The sequence below is a fragment of the Uloborus diversus genome, chromosome 9 (genome assembly GCF_026930045.1).
Source record: "Uloborus diversus isolate 005 chromosome 9, Udiv.v.3.1, whole genome shotgun sequence".
Taxonomy (NCBI): domain Eukaryota; kingdom Metazoa; phylum Arthropoda; class Arachnida; order Araneae; family Uloboridae; genus Uloborus; species Uloborus diversus.
Genome location: NC_072739.1, coordinates 145451760 through 145475798, shown reverse-complemented (window position 1 = coordinate 145475798; position 24039 = coordinate 145451760). Strand labels below are relative to the sequence as shown.

At 35.2% G+C, this 24039-nt stretch overlaps 1 protein-coding gene across 1 annotated transcript in view; it reads left to right on the top strand.

Annotated features, from left to right (window-relative positions):
- The window catches only part of LOC129229819 (uncharacterized), a 65158-nt gene that overhangs the window by 16195 nt on the left and 24924 nt on the right, over positions 1–24039 (top strand). The window contains exons 4-9 of the mRNA XM_054864193.1: positions 2522–2630; positions 8742–9043; positions 10776–10869; positions 13043–13191; positions 19057–19152; positions 20519–20632. Coding sequence (XP_054720168.1) covers positions 2522–2630; positions 8742–9043; positions 10776–10869; positions 13043–13191; positions 19057–19152; positions 20519–20632 — 864 coding nt within the window. The remainder of the gene's footprint in view (positions 1–2521; positions 2631–8741; positions 9044–10775; positions 10870–13042; positions 13192–19056; positions 19153–20518; positions 20633–24039) is intronic.

Below are 24039 nucleotides of genomic sequence, written 5' to 3'. Positions count from 1 at the left end.
TAGCCCGAGCCTGAAGGGAGCCCGAGATTGGTGAAGTATATGTATAGACGTAGGGGAAAACAATATGAAGGGAACCCCGTAAAATTCATTTGTGACGGGCCCAAAAATTCTGTGCATGCCCCTGGCTGAGATTACTTCCTATTCCTGACTGACAAGTCCATAACAAGGACTGTTCCAGACTAAGAACTCTATAACAAGGAAGAAACTGAAGTCTATCAATGTCGTAACAGGGCTGTCGGTATATCGTCGCTTCAGAGCAACAGTAGGATATCATAGTGTTATTTCTAGGATTAGATGTCTTAGTTTTGCTCTGAGAAGATGATATACTTGTACTTTTGCCTTAGCTCTGGTCTTGATTCCTGACTGACAAGTCCATAGCAAGGATTGTTCCAGACTAAGAACTCTATAACGAGGAAGAAACTGCAGTCTATGGCTGTCGTAACAGGGCTGTCGGTATATCGTCGCTTCAGAGCAACAGTAGGATATCTTAGTGTTATTTCTAGAATTAGATATCTTAGTTTTGCTCTGAGAAGATGATATACTTGTACTTTTGCCTTAGCTCTGGTCTTGATTCCTGACTGACAAGTCCATAACAAGGATTGTTCCAGACTAAGAACTCTATAACGAGGAAGAAACTGCAATCTATGGATGTCGTAACAGGGCTGTCGGTATATCGTCGCTTCAGAGCAACAGTAGGATATCATACACTGTTAAAACTACAGGTTGCGTTCGGCACCTTTCAGGGGTGAAACGCTTGTTCACCAGCGGCACCCAATACGGAGCCGAAATCGCACCTCTTATTAGGGTGAAAAACGGGCACCTTTTAAAAGACAGACAGCGGCGGTGAAAAGAAGGAACCTTTAGAGAGATAAATGGCACCGTTACTGATTTCTACAGTAGATCCTCTTCCCCCCCTCCCCCGTACTGTGTGCATTTTTGAATATTATTGTGTTTATTGTTTGTGTTTATGATATACAAAGTCTTGGTACGTTTTTCACATTGAATTGATTTTGGGTTAAAATTTGTCATTTAAGGCATTTGATCACATTTCAGACTTTCCAACATAATTTAGAAGCGTTCATGACTTCAATTCCTCTATCCGAGTTCTAACTCTCATATAAACCCTTGGATTGCTCTGTAGTTTTAAATGGATATTGACATTTACTACAGCATAATACCAAAAATTAAGAATGTAGGCATCTATGGATAATTTACGGACACATTCAAATTTTTCAGTTATATTACAATCACGGAAAAATCAAATCGTTTCATAAATTGCAGGCGTTTCATAAACGTTCAAAATATTTTAATCAAGAGTAACATATTGATACGTATACATATATGGTTCGACATTTGGTCCTATTTGAACATAAGTAATCTAAAAAAGCACTTTTTTTTTCTTTTTTAAATAGGTTTTGATATTAAAATCAAAACAAATTTTTGGCATCCCACATAATAAAAAAGCATTGGAAACAGAAATTAGAAAAAAAATAATAAACGCGTCTAGACAATGCATTCGTTTTTTTTTCTTTTTTTTTTGAAATAACACAAACGAAATATTTTTACGTAATGAGTCATGGCATGAAACACACAGAGAGATTTCTTTTCCAAGCGTCTTTTTTTTTTCCTTTGCTACGTCTACGCAGCTGTTTTATTGAGAAGATAAAGACATTTAGTGTATCTGCTGTAGCAGTTAAGTTACATCGCTAAATTTTCATAACGGTTACTTATTAATTATTTCGTATTGCTAACAATAAACATTTTGGGGAAAATCCGCGAGACCGCTGACGCGACAAGGAAGTAACAGCATAGTACATATGATAGAAAAAGCCATACATCACTATGTTAAAACGGTTAACTATAAACAAGAAGTAGTATTCAGTTTACTTTGTTGAAACTCGACTCTGAAAACACTAAAAGTCTGTTGGAAAGCCTTAAATGTTATACCATGATTAAATGACTGTACTTACGCAACGTTTTGAAGGTTTGTCCCAGAAATGTTGAATTTTAATCCAGTTTAGTTGTCAATTCAATGTGAAAATTTAATGTACCAACAACTACGTTGCTGCATCGTCATCCGCCATTAAAGTGGCTGAATTGAACTCGTGCCGGACCGCACAGCGCATGTGCCAGCGAGGCACCTTTGCGGAGGAAAAGAGTCGCTATTGGCTACTGCGTGAGCTGATGGCTCTTCATTACCTTCTTTCATCTACTGAGGTGCTAAAAGATATCGGAACAATATTTCCTAGCCTCTGTGACTCTCTATGGCTCCGTCTTTGCACCCTAAGGCGGAAAATCGCACCTATCTGGCTCCTCCGGTTTTAACAGTGTAGTGTTATTTCTAGGATTAGATATCTTAGTTTTGCTATGAGGGGATGATATACTTGTACTTCTGGTTTAGCTCTGGTCTGGAGGGCAGAACTTGCACCTTATTCAATATAATGTTATACTTTGAGTTGCTTAGTCTCTGACATTATGTTTGTCTTACTAATTATATACCATTTCGTTCAATTGTGAACAGGAGCTGGTGGAACAAAATGCAACTGCCTTCCCAACGTATGAGTTTCAAGGAGTAATAAAAGATTCTTCTTACTTTGACGCCGACTGTAACATAACACATGTATTTACAAGTGAGTCTTCTGTATTTTCACTTCTATATTTGTTTTTTTCACAGCTTTCTTGATAATTGATAGGTAGCCTTATCGAAGCGGGAAAAATCTGGCAATATTGTGGATAATTATGAACCCCTAAGTTTCTTACGTTGTTTCCCGTCAAACATTTTTTTCAAAACCGAAATACTCGGCAAACTCTATAATAATTTTAGGTATTTTCACTACAATACTTCTAGGTCTCCAATTACATTAAATATTCATTTTGTTTAAAGAAAAATATGCTTCAGAATACTAAATTCCTTCATCAATGAAGTGAATTGGGTTGCTTCCCATTCTTCAAAAATATTTTTTTCTGAAAGAGAATTGTTAAAAACATGGGGTAACTTACTTTGTTTTCTTCTTAATTTTGACTTATTTTCTCTTTTAAAAAATAATCTTAAACCGTTGTTTTCGTTTTTGCTGCTGACGTCACAAGTGATCAATTCGCTAGGGTAAGGCCCCGACCCTAACAACAAAAAATCCGATCCAAAATGGCTAAACTTAAGCTGATGCGTCGGCCTACCTATATAGCGACTCTACGCTAGGGTTACCAGAATGAAGTTACAGAATCCAGTCAAACTTCACTAAATGAATTTTTTACTAACAGTTCTGGTTCCGCAAATGAATTGCTTGCGGTATGAAAAATCATTAAAAGGCGATATCTTGCCAGAAAAGACAACCACGCGCTCCGATTCAAGATAGCTTTCATCATTTGTTACGTCACACGATGAAACAGTTTAGTTTAAAAATCAGAAATTTGAAAACATTATTTAAAAAATAAATGTGGGGAAAATAAAAGTATTTTTTGAGTCCACGTTATTCTTTTTTATTTATTCTTCCATTTCCAGGGACTAAAAGTAGTACTTTTGAGTGAAGGAACATTTTATTTCGATATCCAATATTTTCTTGCTTAAATACTCTTTCGAACAAACTTTGTTCCCTTGATTAAATGATGTAATTAACCTTCGAGAAGTAAGGAGTAATTTATTCATTCTAAATTGGTCATAAATTTTCTCCTATATCTCCACTGATTCAGCAGTTTCATTACTACCTCCAGCACAATTCAATTAGTTGGTTAGAGGAACTCGTATAATAATTCCCAGCGTGAAATATTCAAAATAACTTTCAAAAATGCCAATGCAAAACACTGAAGTGATTAAACACGTTATAAAACTCTAACGAAACTCTTCATCAGGTTGAAAATTTAAATCAAAAAAATAATTAAAACTTTTCATGTGCATTTGATTTTACATTTTATAAAACTTTTAGCTGTGAATGTTTTGAATATCTTTTAAGCAAACTGAAGGACAAAATATTAATTTCTAAATGTTTGATTTCTTTGTTTTTATTAGTGTTAAGTTGCTAATTCGCCATTTTCTCTTGAAAAACATTTTCTTGAGTATATTACATTACGTCATCAGCTTGCATGTGATATTTATGTTCGGCAAATTTAATTTATTGTTTAAGTAATTTGTCTTTTCAGAACATTTTTGTAAAATCATTTAAATAACTGAATAGTAGATAGTGTAACTACGACTGGAAAGTTAGATGTCCTGTTATACTTAAAAATATCGTGCTGATCCTAGCAGTTATTACAGAAGCAATGCCGAATTAAACTACCAAAGGCTCTCACCTGAAATTATCAGAAGATGAATCAAAATTGTAATTTTGCCGAAGTCGTTTAGTTTTTGGCAATGCTCGTTTAGTTTTAGCAATATCAGAAGGGGTGAAACACCTCAGCGCCTCGTGTTTGGCGCCAAAAACTTGGCGATATTTGAAAAAATTGCAAAGAGCATAAGTTATACGAAATCTTTCCAGTAGTCCCAAGCAAGGCAGTGGAGTTGGAGAGAAATTGAAATTTTAAGGGGTCACACAGTACCTTTCAAACATTTTTTTTTAATTTAAGTGAATTTTATATTTTTTGAAACTATAACATGCATACAGTGGCTCCCAAAAGTTTTCGTAGACTTTGAAATTTTTTAGTAAAACCAAAATAAAGCGAAACTGAGTTCAAATATGAAGTCCAATTTTTTTTCACATCATTCCTATGTCATTCTAAATAAAATCCTGAATTCTTTTAAAAATATTGACGGAACTTCTATTTGAAATGGGTCAAAAAACGAAGAGGCAGAGAAATAATATGCCACAAAAGTCATCGTACACTCAAATAGTTTCGAATAAATTCATGATTAAAATTATGATATGTCGTTTTTCTATTATTTTTGCATTATGTTGACCCTTAAAAGTTATTTGACATTAATTTTTTGTTTATTTATTCCTTAATACTGTGCTTATTACTTTAAAATGGCTGGTATTCGTAAAAAACCAAAAACACCATTCGAAATTGGAATTTTTTCCTCACGGTAGCGGTAAATTGGTTTGAAATGAATCTAAATTAGTTAATTTATTCCATTCTATATGAAAGTGCTTGATAAAATGCTTTAAAGAAAAGAATCGGACCAAAAACAAGGTAAGAAAAGGTCAACCGGCAAAATTGACAAAGCGTGATCGGAGATTTACAGTTAAAAAAATTACAATAAAGACACATTTGAGTACTGTAAAAGTTTCTGCAAAGTTAAATGTAAATTTTTACATTTAATTTTCACCTAAAATTGTTCGCCAAGTTCTCTGATTAAATGGGATCTAGCTGGATTAAATGGAACCTCGTCCCGCAGAAATTTTCTTGGCCGTGCGAAAAACAGAAAGCCTACGCTTTTCGCCGCAAAACAATGATAAATAAGCTCAAAACGTTTTAAAATTACGTCTTACTTACAGATAAAAAGGAATTCAACATTTTTGGTTAAATTTTTGTATAATTGTAAATAGAAGAAAAAACTAAGAACTTAATCTTAAGAACTTAGTTGAACCAGTTAATCAGGACGGTAAAGGCATTCTTGTGTGAGGGTGCATATCAGCATTAGGACTTCGTAGTTCGAAATTTTTTGATGAAATAATGAATCATGCTGTTCATTTAAATATTTTAAAAAACAATTTTAAACTATTAGCCAAAAATTTGGTTATTGGAAAAAACTTTGTTTTTTATCAAGACAACGATAAGAAGCACACGGTTTTCAACGTTTGCGTCTAGTGCCTCAAAAATGATCATAAAGTTTAGAAAATACCCCTTCAATCTCCAGATTTGAACTTAATGTAACATATTTAGAGAGATCTGGAGGCTAGATTACGAAAATACGGCTTTGAAACGAAAATAGAGCTAGTAACAATAAGACTCGAAGTGTAGTTGAACACTTACTCAGAAATTACGTAAAAAAAGAAAGAAAAAAGAGCAAAATCTGTTTCTAGACGTTTAAAAGGTGTTATTGATACTGCATGATATTTTACTAAGTAATAACTTTGTAAAAAGTTAGATTGTTTAATAATATATAGACATTTTTTTAAAGTGTACAAAGACTTTTGTGAAATAAAATTTCCGGTAATTTTTGGTTTTTGATTTTTAAAAAATTAAGTTTAAATATTTTATTAAATAATTTCATTTTGTTTTGTTGAAAATTGATCATAGATCTTATAATTAAATACCTATTCCAAAATATTAATTCTAACCAATGGCTAGGGCCCTATTTCATTGAAAGTCGTAGGTGCACGAACACTTTTGGGAGCCACTGAACCTATTTCTTAATCAATTATTTATTTTCAAAATTTAAAAATATTGTCTACTTTTTTAAAAATTCAAAAAATTGAAGAAAATTTCAATTTTTTGAAATCCCTAAGGTTTTTTTTATTTCTGCACAATTAATTTTTTTTTTTTTTTTTTTTGCTAAACGATCACTATAATCATCTCTAAAAATCTGTGCATTCATTTGCTTATGAGTTTATTAGAAAATTTTCTGTGATTAATTATGTAAAAAATCAAATTTTTTTTTATTGGTTTTTAAAGGTGTAACATGCTGTAAACATTTGAGTAATTTATAAAATGCTTATCCAATGCACAGTTTTGTGAAATATGTTATCCCAATTGCAAAAATTATTACTTTCAAGCTGTATCTTTAATAGAAAAAAATCCTTAGGGAATCTAGTGACATGAAAACACCTTCATCGAGAAAAAGCAGTTTAAAGTTTCTCTTTTGCATAAGAACACATAGCGAGCATGGCCTAAAACCACTCATAATTTTTTAAATATTTGAACTAAAGCAATGAAACTTCTTCCCTGTGTTCAGAATAGTTTTTAGTTTTGAAATAAGCAATAAAAAATTTTTTGATCGTTTCATCATTTTTGAGGTACTGTAACCCCTTAAAAAGTCCGATTCTTTTACTTCACAGTAATGGTGCAAAGAGCAAATGGCGTGCATCCTACCTCCGACTTCTGGTCACCTGTGCAAGCAGAGACCCTGTTAAGAGTGTTGAATAGACATAGATTAACTCTTGGCGATTGATTTGCTTTCTGTCTTTTCGGAAGGGGAAAAATATCGTTTATGTCACTACCATGTTTGCTAATCTTAATTTAATTTTGCATGCTATTGCTCTTATTTTTAATGGTGTATTATACTGTAAGGTCACCAGTAACGGACAAGGGTCCAGTAACAGACAGTCATAAGTTTGGATTTAAATAAAAAGCCTTTCAGGCGGGCTGAACTGATGTTGCTGTGGCTCATGAATACGGTGCTACCATCTAGTGTTATCAGACTGAATTTCATGAGCCAGTTGGTAGTTACAAGGCAGCGGTGGAGGTTATGAACAGCCACCACGAGGTGAGCTGGTGTTTCATGTTTATTTGCATTTAATTAGGCTTTAGTTCTAAAAATAAAGAACTTTTGCACATTTTGAAGAGAAAAAGGGAATTTGGTCTATTACTCATCCTTTCCACATCCTGTTTTTTTTTTTGCGCCATCACGATTGCTTATTTTTCTCATTTGACTGTTTTGAATTCTTATCATTTTATTTTCCCGCCAGCACCCTCTGCCAGCACCACCGTCGCGTCGACCGGCCTCACGATGCTGCTCCTCTTGCGAAAACCCTCTCCAGGTTGCGTCCATATCCTACACACACACGCGCACACATACACACACTCATGCCTGCGCACAGACACAAATACACACTCTTACACACACACATACACACACTCATGCCTGCGCACAGACACAAATACACACTCTTACACACACACATACACATACTCATGCCTGCACACACACACACAAACACACATGCCTACACACACACACACGAACGCATACACACACACGCGCGTACACACACAGCACTGCATACACAACACGCACACACATGCATACATACACATACACAACACACGCACCCACACACATGCGCCTACACAAACACACACGCGCATTCATGCACACACACGCTCGTGATTGCGAAAAACATAATTTGAATTCAAGATGCCAAAAATTCAAATTAATATCCACCCCCCCCCCCGGTGAAGATTAACATAAAAACTGCAAAATTTATCTTTAAACATTAATATTGTTTTTTTTTTTTTTTTTTTTTTTGGTTGGGGGAGTATTAAGAGATATTTAGGTGTCAGCTACTAGGGGTTGAACATTTTTTTCGAAATTGAGCAAACGAAAATAGAATTAACTAATTCAGAGGATCCAGAAGTAGACAGACGTTAGATGGGATGTGGTTGCATAAGAGAAAAATATTTTTAAAAGTCAAAATACATTAAAGGCTCAGAAAATTGAGTTAACCGAAAAGCGATGTCTTAAGAATGTCTGTGACTGTTGTCGTTACTCTATTTATCTGGTGGACTATTATACAGTTCAATGGAGCTTTTACTGCTGCTTAATAAAGTCGGAGTATTATTCTACATTTTGAAGGAATTTTTAATGGCTTGTTTCATTTTGGAAATTATTTTGAATTCTTTACGGACCCATACTACAACGTTTCAAGGGAACTGGATTGATTTCAGGATGCAATTCCTTGTATTAACTTCTGAGATTGCATGTGTATTTTAATATATCACCTGCATTTTTCGGCATATACCAGCAAAAAAACACTTCTCTGAAATTCGGTGAATCAATTAGTACCGTTATTCTGCATTACAAGCACAGAAATCTCTGTTTGTTAAATAACTTCTTGATTCACCCATTTTAACTCTGAATTTCGTTGCAGGACCTATAATAGAACGACCCGAATGCGATAACCATGCCTGCATACCAACACTGATGTCAATATCCGTCAGGTGTGCAGACGAAAATGGTACGCTTGCTGGAAGTTACAGCATGAGGTTCCATCGATTCCGGGAAACCATCGAGGATGAATCCGTTTTCCTGCCGCCACCGGGAGTACATTGCAACCTAAAGAGCACTAAGGAATTTCCAGTTTTTCCGGCCTATTTCAGTTTTACTTTTGACGTAACAAGCAGTGATTTAGATGCTTCCGAAGATGCTCCATTTTATGTTTCACACAAAAAAGTAAGAAATTGAGAATTGTTTAGAGCTCGATACAATGGGTAAAGAATGTGAGTCTTGGGTCTGGTGGGGTAAAGTGGTCATAAAATGCAGGTTTTTCAACTTAGGTGGATAATAAATACAGGAATTTCCTTTAAAACATTAATAAAGAACATGCAGCAGTGAATTTTTGGAAGGAAAAAAATGATTTTTCCTTCAGCTTAATGATATTTTCTTTTTCATGTGTGTAAATGACCTGGGGTGGGGTAAAGTGGTCATAGTTAAAAAAAAAAAATCTAAAACCATTATAAATAACCGTATTTTTTTTTTTTTTTTTTATTCTCAACACACCTAGTTCTTAAGAAGAAACTCTCTTTAATAATTTCAATTAGTTTTTTATGGTCAAAAAATGGTTCACCAAGAATTTTAATCATGTTTCCCTCATGGATTTCATCAGGAAAAGTGTGATAATTTGCAATGTTTTACTTATTTAGGAATATATTAAAGATAGCGCCTAAATAATGTCTAAACTACTTAAATTTCATAATAAGAAAATTTCATGCTCAAATAGAGTTCCGAAAAAATATTACTTAATTAAAAAACAAAAGAGAAAAAAAATTAAACTTTATCTATTTATTCAATGAATGCGAAATACTTCTAGTTGTAAGTTTCGCCTTTGTACTGATATTTAACAAATGATTTTTTTTTTTTTTTTTTTTTTTTTTGAGAGGGGAGGGGGGTGGCACAAATTATTCTAACCGAATAAATTGAAAGCTGCGGATGCAGAAAAAATTCTATGTTTTTTCCCCCAAATATTCTAGGATTACAATCTTTCTTTAATTCAGTCAATATGCTATATCAAATTTCAACTCAGTTGTGTGTTTAATTCAGTTTACCTTAAAAACTGTAAATGGTCAACAAACTCATTGTTTAAACGATATCTGCCTTTTCAGTGAAGATTAAATGATTTTAGTTGAAGGATATACTTGTATGTTAAGCTTAACTTATGACCACTTTACCCCATCTTACTTAAATTGTTCTAAAATATTATATAAAATATTCAGCTTAGTTGTTAATGCAGACCAATCTGCCAAAAATTTTAATAAACAAATTTACAAAGAAGTTAAAGAGGCTTTCAGATTTTAAAATGTTTCAAATGCACACAAAACGAATTTTTTCACGAAATAAAATACTGCCAGTAACAAAATTTTGAATTCAGAATATAGTTCCTTATAGTTAAAATCTAAAATAAAAAAATACCCTTCTTCTTTCATTACTTAGGCATATATAGCTATTTATTTATTTATTTGTTTTATTTTATTTATTTATTTATTTATTTATTTATTTATTTTTTGACCAATTTCCCCCGCCAGACCCTATGTTTCAGAAAAATTCCAGAAGTTGAAGTTTTTAAAAATGGTTCTTTTTGAAAAATTTGTTCACATAATAAACAAACGATGTCATAAGACATGATAAAAATGATAAACAGTATGGCAAAGAACAATTATGTGTGTATCATGTGCGAGATGTATGTGTTATGAGAGAGGTATGTGCTAGAATGTGTATTTTTATCGTTCATGTGTGACCTTGAAAAAACATTACATTTTTCTTACATTTTTATAATGTATTCTAAAAATACCTATTCAAAGAACATCTAACTCACGGCTTAAAATTACAGCTTCGATTTTGAAACTTTATTTACTTTGTGTCACTTTTTATGCATAATTTTGAGTTATTTTGCTTCTTCCTTTCGCAGGTTTGGTTTGACAGAGATCACCTGATTATCCGAATAGATGAATTCGATGACGATGCTTTCATGACGTCATCAAGAATATATGATTTGAAGAAAGGTAACACTAAAATTGTATCGATTTAGGATATTGATTTTGTTCGGTTGAGAAATTATTTTATTAACTAATCAGTTTCGGGTAAACAGTTAATAAACATAATTAGGACGAAAGATTATAACCGTATTTTACATAGTACTGTATAATGGGGTGACTTTGTGACAGCAAGTATGATGTTATCCCATAGATTGTGCCATAATTATGAGAGTAGGATGCTGTTTGTATTTCAGGCACGAGGTTTGAAGTGTTTTACACTCTGCTTTATTTTTCGCGTAACTAAGTGTAACCTCCGTTTATTGATATTGCTACTTATTATGTGACACAATCTCACCCAAAGTTGTCACAAAGTCAACCCATTCGACAGTAGTTTTCTTAAAACATTTTGCCAAAGATCGCGCCTGGAAAAAACGTACGATTATTAAAAACCCTTCAGACCTGGTGTCCGGTATACCGGACATACTCTAAACAGCTGCTAATCATTTAATAAGTGATTTAATTAGTTGATTTTTTTCGTTGTTGACTCTTTACATTCTACTTATTATAATCTGAAATAATTTTTCGTTTTGGGATTGACAACACTGACATATAAGGATTGAGAAATACAGAGTGGCCATTTTTCCAACCATGGATTTTCATCTGAAAAGCGAGGTTTTTTCCTGATTTTTTTAAAAATATATAATCTTTAATTAATCGTTTCAAACGCTTATATTATGTTTTATAATTGTTTGTAGAACATTTTATAATGAAATTTGTTCGGTATTTTATTGTTTTTGTATATGAAATATTGATTTCAAAAATATAAGTCCGGAATATTGGACGTGTCGTAACTCTTTTAAATTTTCTCCTACTAACTCAAAATTTTGTCTATAAGATACCCTTTACCATGTACACTGTGTACCAAATATCAACATTTTTGGTCCAATATTTCATAATTCCGACTGAAGGGGTTAACCTAAAGTATTAGATATGAAGAAAGCAATGATGCGTTATATGCAATGTACCAGAGAGCCCGGTTATCACATCCTGAAACTGCAGTTTCGTTCTTATTAGAACTCCTCAGTCAGGAATAGTGAATAACCGAACTGGAAGCAGATCTCATCTCATTTGGGAAGTACAATTTCTTTTCGACGGTAAAAGTAGAGTTTATAATTATGTAAATATTTTTATTGCAAAGAAAGATATGTTCGACTTTGACGAATTAATTTAGCAATATTAAACCAAGTAATACTTCCTGTAGGCAGGTGTGACCCGAACTTAAAATTTTGGGAGGGCGGAAATTCTCAATTTGCCAAATGGAACTCAAAAGTTGGCCGAATGACGATAATGCTGCCGAAAAAGAAAATTTCAAACTGAGTAGGTTTAGTTTTAAAAACGTGTTTATTTCGTGTTTATTTAAATTAGTGTTTAATTCAGGATTCGTTAAGTTGTCAGTTACGTTAGGAAATAGTTTATAGGAGGTCCCCGACTTCAAAAGGTTATTAAAAATTAAGAGATCGTATATAATTAGTTAGGTGTTTAAAATAATTCATCGTATATGAATTAAAATCAGTGTTTATTTTATAATTGGGTGTTTAGTTTAGTTTATTTTTGTACTGGAATTGTTACCAAATTTCATTTCTAGTTTTGGGTAGGAAATATTCTCTAAGTGTAATCGGTTATTTTTTGCTTTTTAGTTCCTTGGTGTTTTTTGAAGGCGGCTTTTTTTTTTAATTTAAAAATATTTTTTATAACTGAAATCGAACAAAATACTATATTTCTATTTTTATTTAAAAGTGATTACTTGAAAATGTTAGGCCACAAAATCGTTTGCTGACAGTTGCTATTAGTTAAGTTAAAAAGCTAGCAAACTAGGGGACGGCTACAGAAAGTTCGGTAAACAGTCAAGTCAGCTGATTGCCATAATGGCAGTTGTTTTCTCATTAGTAGCTTTTTGTACATGTGATCGAGAACAATTGGTAGTCAGTTTTTAAAAAATGCAAGGAAAGTCAGTGAAAATGAGAGAAATAAAGAAGCCCGGAGTCGGAGTCGGCATGTTTTCTAACGATTCTGACTCCTTTACTCCAAAATCAGACCGACTCCGACGCTTCGACTCCGACTCATAGCCCTGGTTAATACAATGATTTTATTTGCGCAGTTTGCTATTTTGAAAAGTAAATAGTGAATTGTTCTCCTACAGAAATGGTATATACGATCGTGGCAGTGATGTCTACTTGCGAGATGGGTCGCATTGAAGAATTCCCAAACCTCGGTGAAATTACAAGCCTACCAAAGATATTTTTCTCAAAAAATCCTGAAACTTTGGAAAAGGCAATTTACGTTGGAAAGGTAAGTCTGTATGCTTTGTAAAAGCTTTAGTATATAGAATAAACTTTACTACTCGTGTGTTCTTGCTAATCCTACTTGTTCCAAAATGACGTGTTCTGTTGTGGCTGCTTGTTAAAAGGAGTTGAGAAATGCTTCAATGTGCTGTAGTTCTGAAAGAGCGGTGAAATAAGCTTAGCTACTCTTGATTTCAGAAATAAAAATAAAGGAATCTTTTACATAGAGCTGTGGAGTCGGAGGGAAAACTGACCGACTCCGACTCTAAGAGTTTTTTGCAGCCTTAAACCCAGACTCCTTAACACCAAAATCAGTCTGACTCTGGTTCCGCGAGCACTGATGCTGTTGAGGACTTTGAAGGAAAATGATCGACTCCGACTCATTTTCCTAAAAATTAGTCCGACTTCAGTACTAAGACTCCGACTCCGCAGCCCTGGTTATACATAGCTTATTCCATCATTCCATCACTCTGAAGTTGTTGAAAGTGCTCTTCGTTCCTTACAAGATTTATATGCAACTATTATAAAGGGTCGAAATCGTGATGTCGTGATGTATAGAAGAAGCATCTTTTAACACACACACACAAAAAAAGCATTTTGCCGCAATTAAGTTGCACTAATTTCCTTTTAAAAAGTTTACTTTGCATCCCATTTCTAACGTGGCTCAAGGTGACCTTCACACGAAGCGTCATAGTTAAATCAACTTTCAAACGAACAATTATTAGAAAGTATACCCAGGTAGAAAAGTGAAGAAACACATGTGCCGCTACCATTTTTATCGCAATGAGTTGAGTCAACTAAAAGGACAGTGTCTAGCGTACACACTGCACACGAGTAAACTAGTTAAGTCAACTATGTTCAATTTTAACAGCACTGAGGAGTTGGACAAAAAACTTTTTTGAAAAGATGATTTAACAAGCCACCTCGAGCGTAAAAGACCGAAACAGCTGGATTGCTTTGAACTAGGCTAAGACCTCCTACACAATGTTACCTCAAGCAGCGGCGCACCTAGCATGGGCCACACCCGGGGCGGTAATTTGTGGTGTCACCCCTCTACAACCCCCCTCCAAAAAATGTTTTAATGTTCAAGGTAAACATGAAATTCAACAATTTTCAAAAGCTACATTTGCGCTATACAGAAATTTTAAGTAGGCTAATGTACAAAAGACAAATAGAAACTATGAATGCTTTTCATATAACTTGTCCTAGACTCAACAACAAGACTTCATGTCTCTATTGCAAGGGCAAATGATTTTCACGCCAAAAAACCCCTCAAAATGCCCTTTAAGCCCTGGTTTCCTAGAAGCGAAATCACCGAGTTTTGACGTCGCTACTCGGCGTGACGCTGAAATCAAAGTCAAGTGATTCCGGCGTGCCACTCACAACGTCGATTTTGGTCGGGCGCGCATGCGCAGAAGAATCAAGTTTTCCTCTCGGCGAAAAGCGACGCCGAAGGTCGGCGATTCCCTCCTAGGAAACCAATGCTTTAGATTGCTTCATTTTTCAAGTTTTTTTCAACATTTCACTATTCATGTGGTTTCCTATTTAGAATGAAATTAATGCATGTAATATTTTGTAAATTTCCATGTTTACTTGTATGACATATAATGGGGTTTATTCAGTTAGTTACCGCCCTGAAGCCAGGGCTCTGTATTTCTGCCTTAGCAATGGCTTCAGGGCGGTAACTTACTGAATAGAGCATGCCTTGCCTTCAATCTTCGAGTTGAACCGAACCATTGCTTCGGTCACTCGTCTGGTCAGTGCTAATTTTACATTAGCTACCAGTTTGTTTGACACTCTTGGCTTCCTTAAGAGGTTTTTCCACCTCCAGCTCAGTCACTTCCTATGCCTGGCTGATGAGTGCTAATAAGCACGAAACTGCAGTCCTCGGCAGGAATGACTGAGCTAGCGGTGTATTTCACATATCCTTTAGTTAAAATTACTACTTTTAGTCACTGGAATTGATAGAATAAGCAAATAAATAAATAAATAATGTGATCCAGAATTTTTGTTTTTGTTTTTTTTTTATTTTTATTTTCTCAATAGTTATTCTTTATTTATTTTTTTTATGTCCGATTTTGGAAATAAGGCGAGGTCTTTGCGACGTCAGAAGTGATGTACTTTGGCGCGCCACTCCATTTGCGCGCTGAATGTTTCCGCATTGTTAAAAAAAAGGTTGCTATTAAACAGTAATATTAATAGCAATCATAATGAGAATTTTGAATGAAGGCTTTTCTGAAGCAAACATGAAATTCATTAGTAGTTCAGAGGTTTTCAAACTAGGTGCCGTAGGAAAGAGCTAGGGGTGCAGAAAAGTGTCCAAGTTACCAATATATATGTTAGATGAGTTTGCCAAATAAGGTTAAGTATACCAATAAGGCCATCTCCCCATTTTTACTTTTTTTATACCTAATATTTAGAAGAAAGTATTGGATTCGTGCAAATTTTCGAATTTCGAATTTTGACGGATTTGAGCGTTTTGAGATGTGCTGAGTCCATTTCGACCATTTTTGGAAAATATTTGTCTGTCTCTCTCTTTCTCTGTGTGTGCGTGTGTCCTTGTGTGTCACGTATGTGTATGACCAGTTTTTTGTGGCCGCTCTACAGGAAAAACTACCGCATGAAATCGAACGAAATTTGGTACACATGTGTGCCCCTATGTGAACTTGTGCCCACTGTTTTTTTGGCGCAAATTCCTCCAAGGGGGGTGGAGCAATGGGACGTTTCTTGAGTTATGCGTGCCTGATATTTCCCAAGAAGTAACTGGCGGAATCAAACAAAATTTGGTCCATGTGCTGCTCCTAACAGGTACAGGTGCTGATTCAATTTCGGTGTCAACTCAAACGGGGGTTGAGCTATAGAACGTTTTTTGTCGTCAATTGTAGCTTCTGTACCTGAAGAAATAATGAACGGAATCAAACAAAAATTTATCGACAAGTAGCCCTTAGAGGGTATAAGAGCTGATTCTATTTTGGCGTCAACAGCTAAAAAGGGAGTGGCGCAATCGAACGTTCTTTCTTTTCCATTGTGAGTGCCATATCGCAAGAAGTAATGCTACGTTCTGGATGAAATTTGGAATAAATGTGAATCCATATGTAAACAGGCGTTGGTTCAATTTTGGCGCCAATCGCTAAATGGGGGGGGGGGGTTGATTTTTTTTTTTTTTTTTTTTTTTTTTTTTTTTTTTTTTTTTTTTTTTTTTTGAGCAATCACGATTGCTTATTGTTCTCATTTGACTTTTGATGTCCTATCTTTTTATTTTCCCACCGCCACCCTCCGCACCCTGTCACCGTCGATCGGGTCCTCACGATGCTGCTCCTATAGCGAAAGCCGTCTCCAGGTTGCATCCATGTCCTACACACACGCGCATACATACGTAGCTACACACACACGCACGCACACATACATACACACAACTACCCACACATTCATGCCTGCACACTGACACAAACACATATGCCTACACACACATACACACATTCATATACACAACTACCCACACACTTATGCCAGCACACAGACAAACACACATGCCTACACACATATACACATACCACTACACGCAAACACACATACCCCACACACAAACACACACGCCTACTTACACACACTTGTGATTGCGAAAAACATAATTTGAATTCAAGATGTCAAAATTCAAATTATTTTTTTTTTATTTTATTTATTTATTTATTTATTTATTATTTTTTTTTTGTGAATAAAAATAGCTTTATAATTGCAACAATAAGAAAGATAAATCGTAATAGACTGTCTGCGTATTTTGCGTGATTTTAATTGTTGGAAAATGACCAGAAAATCGCGATGTTCTAAACTTTCTAACTGTTGCCATCTTGTGTTTGTTAACAAATAAATGCTTGTAATTATTTTAAGCAAGGCTTTAAAAATAATTTTCAATTTTCATTCTTTGCTTTGCTTTTGAGATAAATCGAGAATCAAGGGTCATCAAGTTTTGGCGTCTGTAATTTTGTTTTTGTTGGGAATGTTGTTTCCTCGTCAAGAGCTTGGGGAGGGATCAGAATTATAAGAAAGATATACTAGAAGAATCTTTCGTGATGGCCACAACATACAAGTTTGATGTAGCATAATAAAAATTCGCTAGATCGTGACTTAATCATCATTAGAAAGCCTAACTGGTAATACCATACGAGTGTTATCAACGAGCAGTTTTTAATTACTGGCAAAAATGTAGCAAAAGGTATTACAGAAGAGTGATGCAAAAATTGCCTCATTTTATTTTTCTGTAAGTTTTGCTTATTGTTCTTGTAGCTTAATTTATGTAATTGACGAATTCACAAAAATAAATGTCGCTTGGTGCCGTCATATTTTTCTGTGATTTGATAATCTAGAAAAGGAGAATGTTGGCCATTGCGGCCGTATTTAACCTTTATAGCACTTCGGTGTCCTTATAATATGACACCGGAGAATCGAGGTGAGGATATGAGCATGTACTGCATATGCTACACATATATGCACGAATTGTACGCATGAGTGAGGTAAAAATTAACAGAAAATAACGAATTATCGGTTGCCTCGATTATGACGATTGATCTTTCTCGTTTCCTTGGAATTAAACATGGAATTTTTGGTAATGTTTTTGAGTTTAACGAATGTGGTTTCATATATATATATTGATATTAAAGACTCTTTCTATTCGCTTTGATTTGATAGTACTTTTTGATGTGTTTATCTCCCCCCCCCCTCCCCCAATTATGCAAGAATTGCTTTTCCCAGAGTTTTTTTTTTTACTAAGGCCCATGTTCCTAATAAGGTCAATTCTCTTTCCTTTGCGAAAACTTCTAAAAAACATAATTGAAACAAAAAATTTCATTTAGTTTTATTTATTTTTTAATTTCTATGAGTCATTTGATTAATATACAAAGGCTGCAGCAATTCAATCATAAAGGGGCCAGATTTTGAGTTTTAAACTCTAGACTAGCCTTATTTGGTACACTTGTGCACTTATCTCAAAAAATAGAGATGGGATAGGGTGCCAGGGAAATAATTTAATTCTTCAAAGGGTGCAGCGAATCGGAAAAGTTTGAGAACCCCTAGTATCCAATGCCAAAATATTGAATTCTGCGTGAATGGCATTTCATCAATTCTGATGTCTCGAGCAGAAGCGTGAAAAAATAAAATTGAATCTGCTCACCGATTAAATTTTTTTTGAGCAATCACGATTGCTTATTGTTCTCATTTGACTGTTTTGAATTCCTATCATTTTATTTTCCCACCAGTACCCTCTGCCAGCACCACCGCCGTGCCGCGTCGACCGGCCTCACGATGCTGCTCCTCTTGCGAAAACCGTCTCCAGGTTGCGTCCATATCCTACGCACACACGCATATACACTCATGCCTGCGCACAGACACAAACACACACTCCTACACACATACACATACACACACTCATGCCTGCACACAGACATAAACACATATGCCTACATACACACACACACACACACGAACGCCTACACACACGCACGTACACACACAGCACTGCATACACAACACCCACACACATGCATACATACACATACACACGCACCCACACACATGTGCCTACACAAACACACACACATGCGCCTACACAAACACTCACACATGCGCCTACACAAACACACACGCGCATTCATACACACACACGCTCGTGATTGCGAAAAACATAATGTGAAATCAAGATGCCAAAAATTCAAATTAATATAATTTTTTTAAATACTAGACTTTGTTGTCAAAGTATTCAAAAAAGGGCTAAAACCTTTGTTTTTAAGCATGCAGAAAAAAATACTTTTAAAATGTCGGAAACAACCCTTTTTTGAAATCGAATTAGATGTAATTTTTAATGTGTTTTTCCTTACAGCGGAGGGAGCGCGGATTAAATTTTGATGTCTGGACTCTCGATTGGACGGATGAGGAATCAGATGATAACGTTGTCATGGAAATGTACTTTCTGAAGGTAATGCCTTGTTAGTTATTTATAATGTTTCCTTGTATGAATTAAATTCCATTGTTTAGAGCAGAGAACACAAAGCAAAAATATTTAATGTAACGAAACTGTACATTTGTTTCATGAATTACATTTTCATTTTCAGAAGAGGGAGAACAGCATTTTTCCCATTTGCTTTTCTTTTCAACTGCAGATGTACAGTCCAACCACGGATTGTATGGAATTGGAAAACGTTCAGTTAAGACGAGCCTACCTGAATGATGGGGAAAAGTGAAAATTTATCAGGGTTGCCAACTCCTAAAAATGTTTCCCTCTAAACTCAACTCATAAAATCCTTAAATGCGAGTGGATAGATTTATGTGACGTCATAAAGTCACGTGATCTTTTACTGTGACGTCCCACATGGCAAATTAAAAGGTCACGTGACCATTGCTATTTTCAATGCTAAGTGAGATAAGGCGTTTTTTTTTTTTTCATTTTTGTGTCATTTTTGATCAAAACAAATGGTTCAAAAAGCCTCAAAAAATGTATGTAAATAAAAAAAATGAAATAAAACAGTCGAACATTGCATTCCCAAAGGTTAAAATATAAAAAAAAAAAAAAAAAAAAAACATTTTTACCTGATAAAATCCTAAAAATTAAACCCCTAAATTTATTTTAAAAATCTTATCCCCCTAAAAAACTGTATTCTAAAATTTCCCCCCCAAAATCTAGAAAACCCTTTGGCAACCCTAATCATGTGTTCCGATATCTGAACGAGACTCTGCTTAATTTGGAGGCTAACATACATCTGCAAACCGCTGGCAACCCTAAAAACGAATAGATGCGTCCATTTCCGCCTGTAAACCGGATGTTTGCCTTTCCATACAATCCGTGGTCAGACAGTACGATGTTCTGACCACGAACAAATTTTCCTTGTCAATCATTTGAGTAAACAAGTCTATTCCTTAAAATAGGTAGTGAAGGAAGAAAGGACGCGTGCTATATTTTGAAGTTCAGCAACACTCTGGCGATAGGAAAAAAATGTACTCGTAGTATAGTTTCATTATGTGATTATTTAGACCTGAATGTTTAAGTTTCAACAATAACTGCATTGAGCTGGCGAAAAAGTAAATGTGACAAGATTTAAATTCTTTACGGCAACCCTGCTCTCGGCAATTTTCAATTGAGATTAATTACAGGAGGCGTTGTTGTCTCTAACACAGTGAATGGCGTTTCATCACTTGTGATGTCATGTTCAGAAGCGTAAAAAATGAAATTGAATCTGAGCACCGATTAAAATAATTTATAAAAAATCTTGAAAATTTCTCAAGTAATGGCAGTACCAGTTCTACCTCTTTGCAAAAACTTTTACATTCTTCTTTTATTCTTCCAGACGGCGCCTACTTTTGGTATTGCCACAGGAGAATTTAGTGAAGACGATTTTATTTTGCAAATCTCACATACAAATACCTACTACTATGAACGAAGAGAAGAACAAGTTTATGAAGTATGTGACCAAATCATAAAAATGAATTACTAATACATTTTTTTAATTAAAAACGTAAAATTCCTCATATTCCACAAAGTATACCACGAGGTCAAATAAATACCTTTGTGCAGAACAGTAAAGTAAGAAATAACAACGTCAGAAAAGCACAAATTCGCAGATTACTGCAGATTTGCAGTAATCTGCGAATTTGTGCTTTTCTGACTTTTTTTTTCTTACTTTATACCGCGGGACTTACAGAAGTAAGTAGAAGAAAAACAGAAGTTAAAATCTAAAAAGCTTAAAAATTTAAATATTTAACAAATTTACACAAGATGACAAAGGTAACTCTTAAAGCTTCCGTTACTAGTACATACTGACGTGACAAAAAACTAATGTTTATTATAGATTTAGCTTCAAATTTTCCCATAGATTCTAATCATCATTTGTTGAGCAGTTCAATGTTCATTGCAATTTTTTTATTATTTTTGTATCAAAAATAAAATTATAAAATGGGCAGGGCTTGATTAAGACATCAGTGGGTCCTAGCCCAAAAAAAGTCAAAAACATTTTTAGAGCTCCTGTAGTCAAACCTTACAATTGAGCCACTAGCTAAAGCAGTTTAGTCATTTGAGGTCCCCCAAAATTGAGGGACATTAGACCGTGGCCTAGTTGGCCTATTCAATAATCAGGCCCTGGAAATGAGGTGTTCTGACCGGGAACTACACAAAAGTGGAATAAGGACTATTTTCCAAGCACTTGAAAGGGCATAAAGAAACATGGTTTTTGGCGTGAAAATCATTTGCTTTCACCCCCCGTCATCGAAATATAAGGTCTTAAAGTCAGGTGACTTTTCAAGAAAAGTCGCCAAATTTAGCGAGGTTCTGAAATGAACGCTGAAGAAGCTGCAACGACCAACTGCAAACCTTACAATTTTAGCCACTAGCTAAAGCATTTTAGACATTTGAGGTCCCCTAAAACTTAGGGACACTAGGCAGTGGCCTAGTTGGCCTATTCAATAATCAGGCCCTGGAAATGAGGTGTTCTGACCGGGAACCACACAAAAATGAAATAAGGACTTCTTTTCCAATTAGTAGCATTGAAAGGGCGTAGTGAAACATGGTTTTTGATGTGAAAATCATTTGCTTTCACCCCCCCTCATCGAAATATAAGGTCTTAAAGAGGTGACTTTTCAAGAAAAGTCGCCAAATCTAGCGAGGCTCTGGAAATGAACGCTAAAGAAGCTGCAACTATTGTTAAGTGTCCATTTCTAACTAAATTCGGCGATTTTTCTTTCAATGTCGCCCTACTATAAGACATTATTATTCTATAACAAGGGGACGAGGGCAAATGATGTATGTGTCAAAAATATGTTTCACTATGTTCTTTCAATTGCTACTTATTTTTATTTTTTGATTCTTACACTATCGTATGGTTTACTGGCAGGTAACATCTTTTATACAATTCGGTTTATTTCCGTGTCTATCTTAAATTTTGTTTTCAGAACCATTTTTACTATAATTGGGGCAAACCTAACCTAGAAAAGGATAAGGATCTGTGTAGCCTTCACAATGCTGCCATGTTAGGTTTGCCCCAACTATAGTCATTCTTACATGCTTTAATCAACGTCTTGCTATTAGTGTATTATTTATTAATTTTGTTATTTTTTTCTTCCTCTAAAAAATAAAATCAGCGTTATTAAAGCACAAATGTTTAGCAATAGTGCAAGGCAACTTCAAAGAGCGGAAAATTCACGCTATTTTCTGTGTTTTTTGCGCTGATACTCGATAAAAAAAACTTGAAGGGTGATAGGTGAGTGCGGCAGATTCAACATTTGCCCCGGTTCGGAAAAATCAAAAATTCGGCAGTACTTCGAGGCAAAAATGTTCTAAGTTTCGAACGGTGCTGGAAGGATTTAGACTGGACATGGCAGACTTGACGTCGGACTGGACAACAACTTGGTGATATCTTGCACGTTTGGTGCCAAAAATGAGTTGCTGTGTTTTGCTTAAGTATGACGATAATAAACGGGAGCCCCCCCCCCCCCCTCCTGCCTCCCACAAAGCATAAAATTGCTTACCGTTGGCGATGTTTTGTGTGTTTTCCTGATGACAATAACTGTAAAACAGTGTTTCCTCCTTCCATTTGCAGCAATGCAAGAAGCACATTCCATAGAGGTTTTTCTGCCTTTTTGCTAAAAATGTAATAGGATAAGCCTAGTTAAGTTACAACCATATTTAAAAAGAGTCCCTGCTGTTTATTAGTAAGTTACCACCCCTAAGTTAGGGCTAAGGCAGAACTACACGCAACATACCAGACAGCTTGGTGATCCTATTCAGAAAATGCAGTTTTGTCCTTATTTGGACTCAACAGTCTGGAAGAAGGAATAAGCAAGCTGGAGGCAGATATCATCTCATCGAAGCCAACAAACTGGTAGATGAAGTAAACTTATCTCACCAGTGGGTGTACGCAGTATGGTGCGGTTCAAATTGTAAATTGAAGACAAAGCTTGGGCATTTAACAATAAGTTACTTCCCCTAAGCCAGCTCTAAGGCAGAACTACATGAAATATAATAGACAGCCTGGTTATCACATTCAGAGACTGAAGTTTTGTCCTTGTTTGGACTCAACAGTTGAACAAGGAATAACCAAGCAGGAGGCAGATGTCATCTCATCGAAGCCAACAAACTGGTAGATGCAGTAAACTTATCTCACCAGTGAGTGTACGCAGCAAGGTGCGGTCCAAATCGTAAATTGAAGACAAAGCTTCGGTATTTAACAATAAGTTACTTCCCCTAAGCCAGGGCTAGGGCAGAACTACACACAATATACAAGACAGCTTGGTTATCCCATTCAGAAAATGCAGTTTTGTTATTTGGACTCAACAGTCTGGAATAAGCAAACTGGAGGCAGATGTCATTTCATCGAAGCCAACAAATTGGTAGATGAAGGAAACTTACCTCATCAGTGATTGTACGCAGCATGTGTGCGGTTCAAATCGTAAATTGAAGTCAAAGCTTGGGTGTTTAACAATAAGTTACCTCCCCTAAGCCAGGGCTAAGAAGAATTACATGAAATATACTAGACAGCCTGATTATCCCATTCAGAGACTGCAAATGTGTCGTATTTTGGACTCAACAGTCTGGAATAAGCAAACTGGAGGCAGATGTCATTTCATCGAAGCCAACAAACTGGTAGATGAAGTAAACTTATCTCACAAGTGAATGTACGCAGCATGGTGCGGTTCAAACCGTAAATTGAAGACAAAGCTTGGGTATTTAACAATAAGTTACTTTCCCTAAGCCAGGGCTAGGGCAGAACTATACGCAATATACCAGACAAGTTGGTTATCCCATTCAGAAAATGCAGTTTTGTCGTCATTTGGACTCAACAGTCTGGAATAAGGAATAAACAAGCTGGAGGCAGAT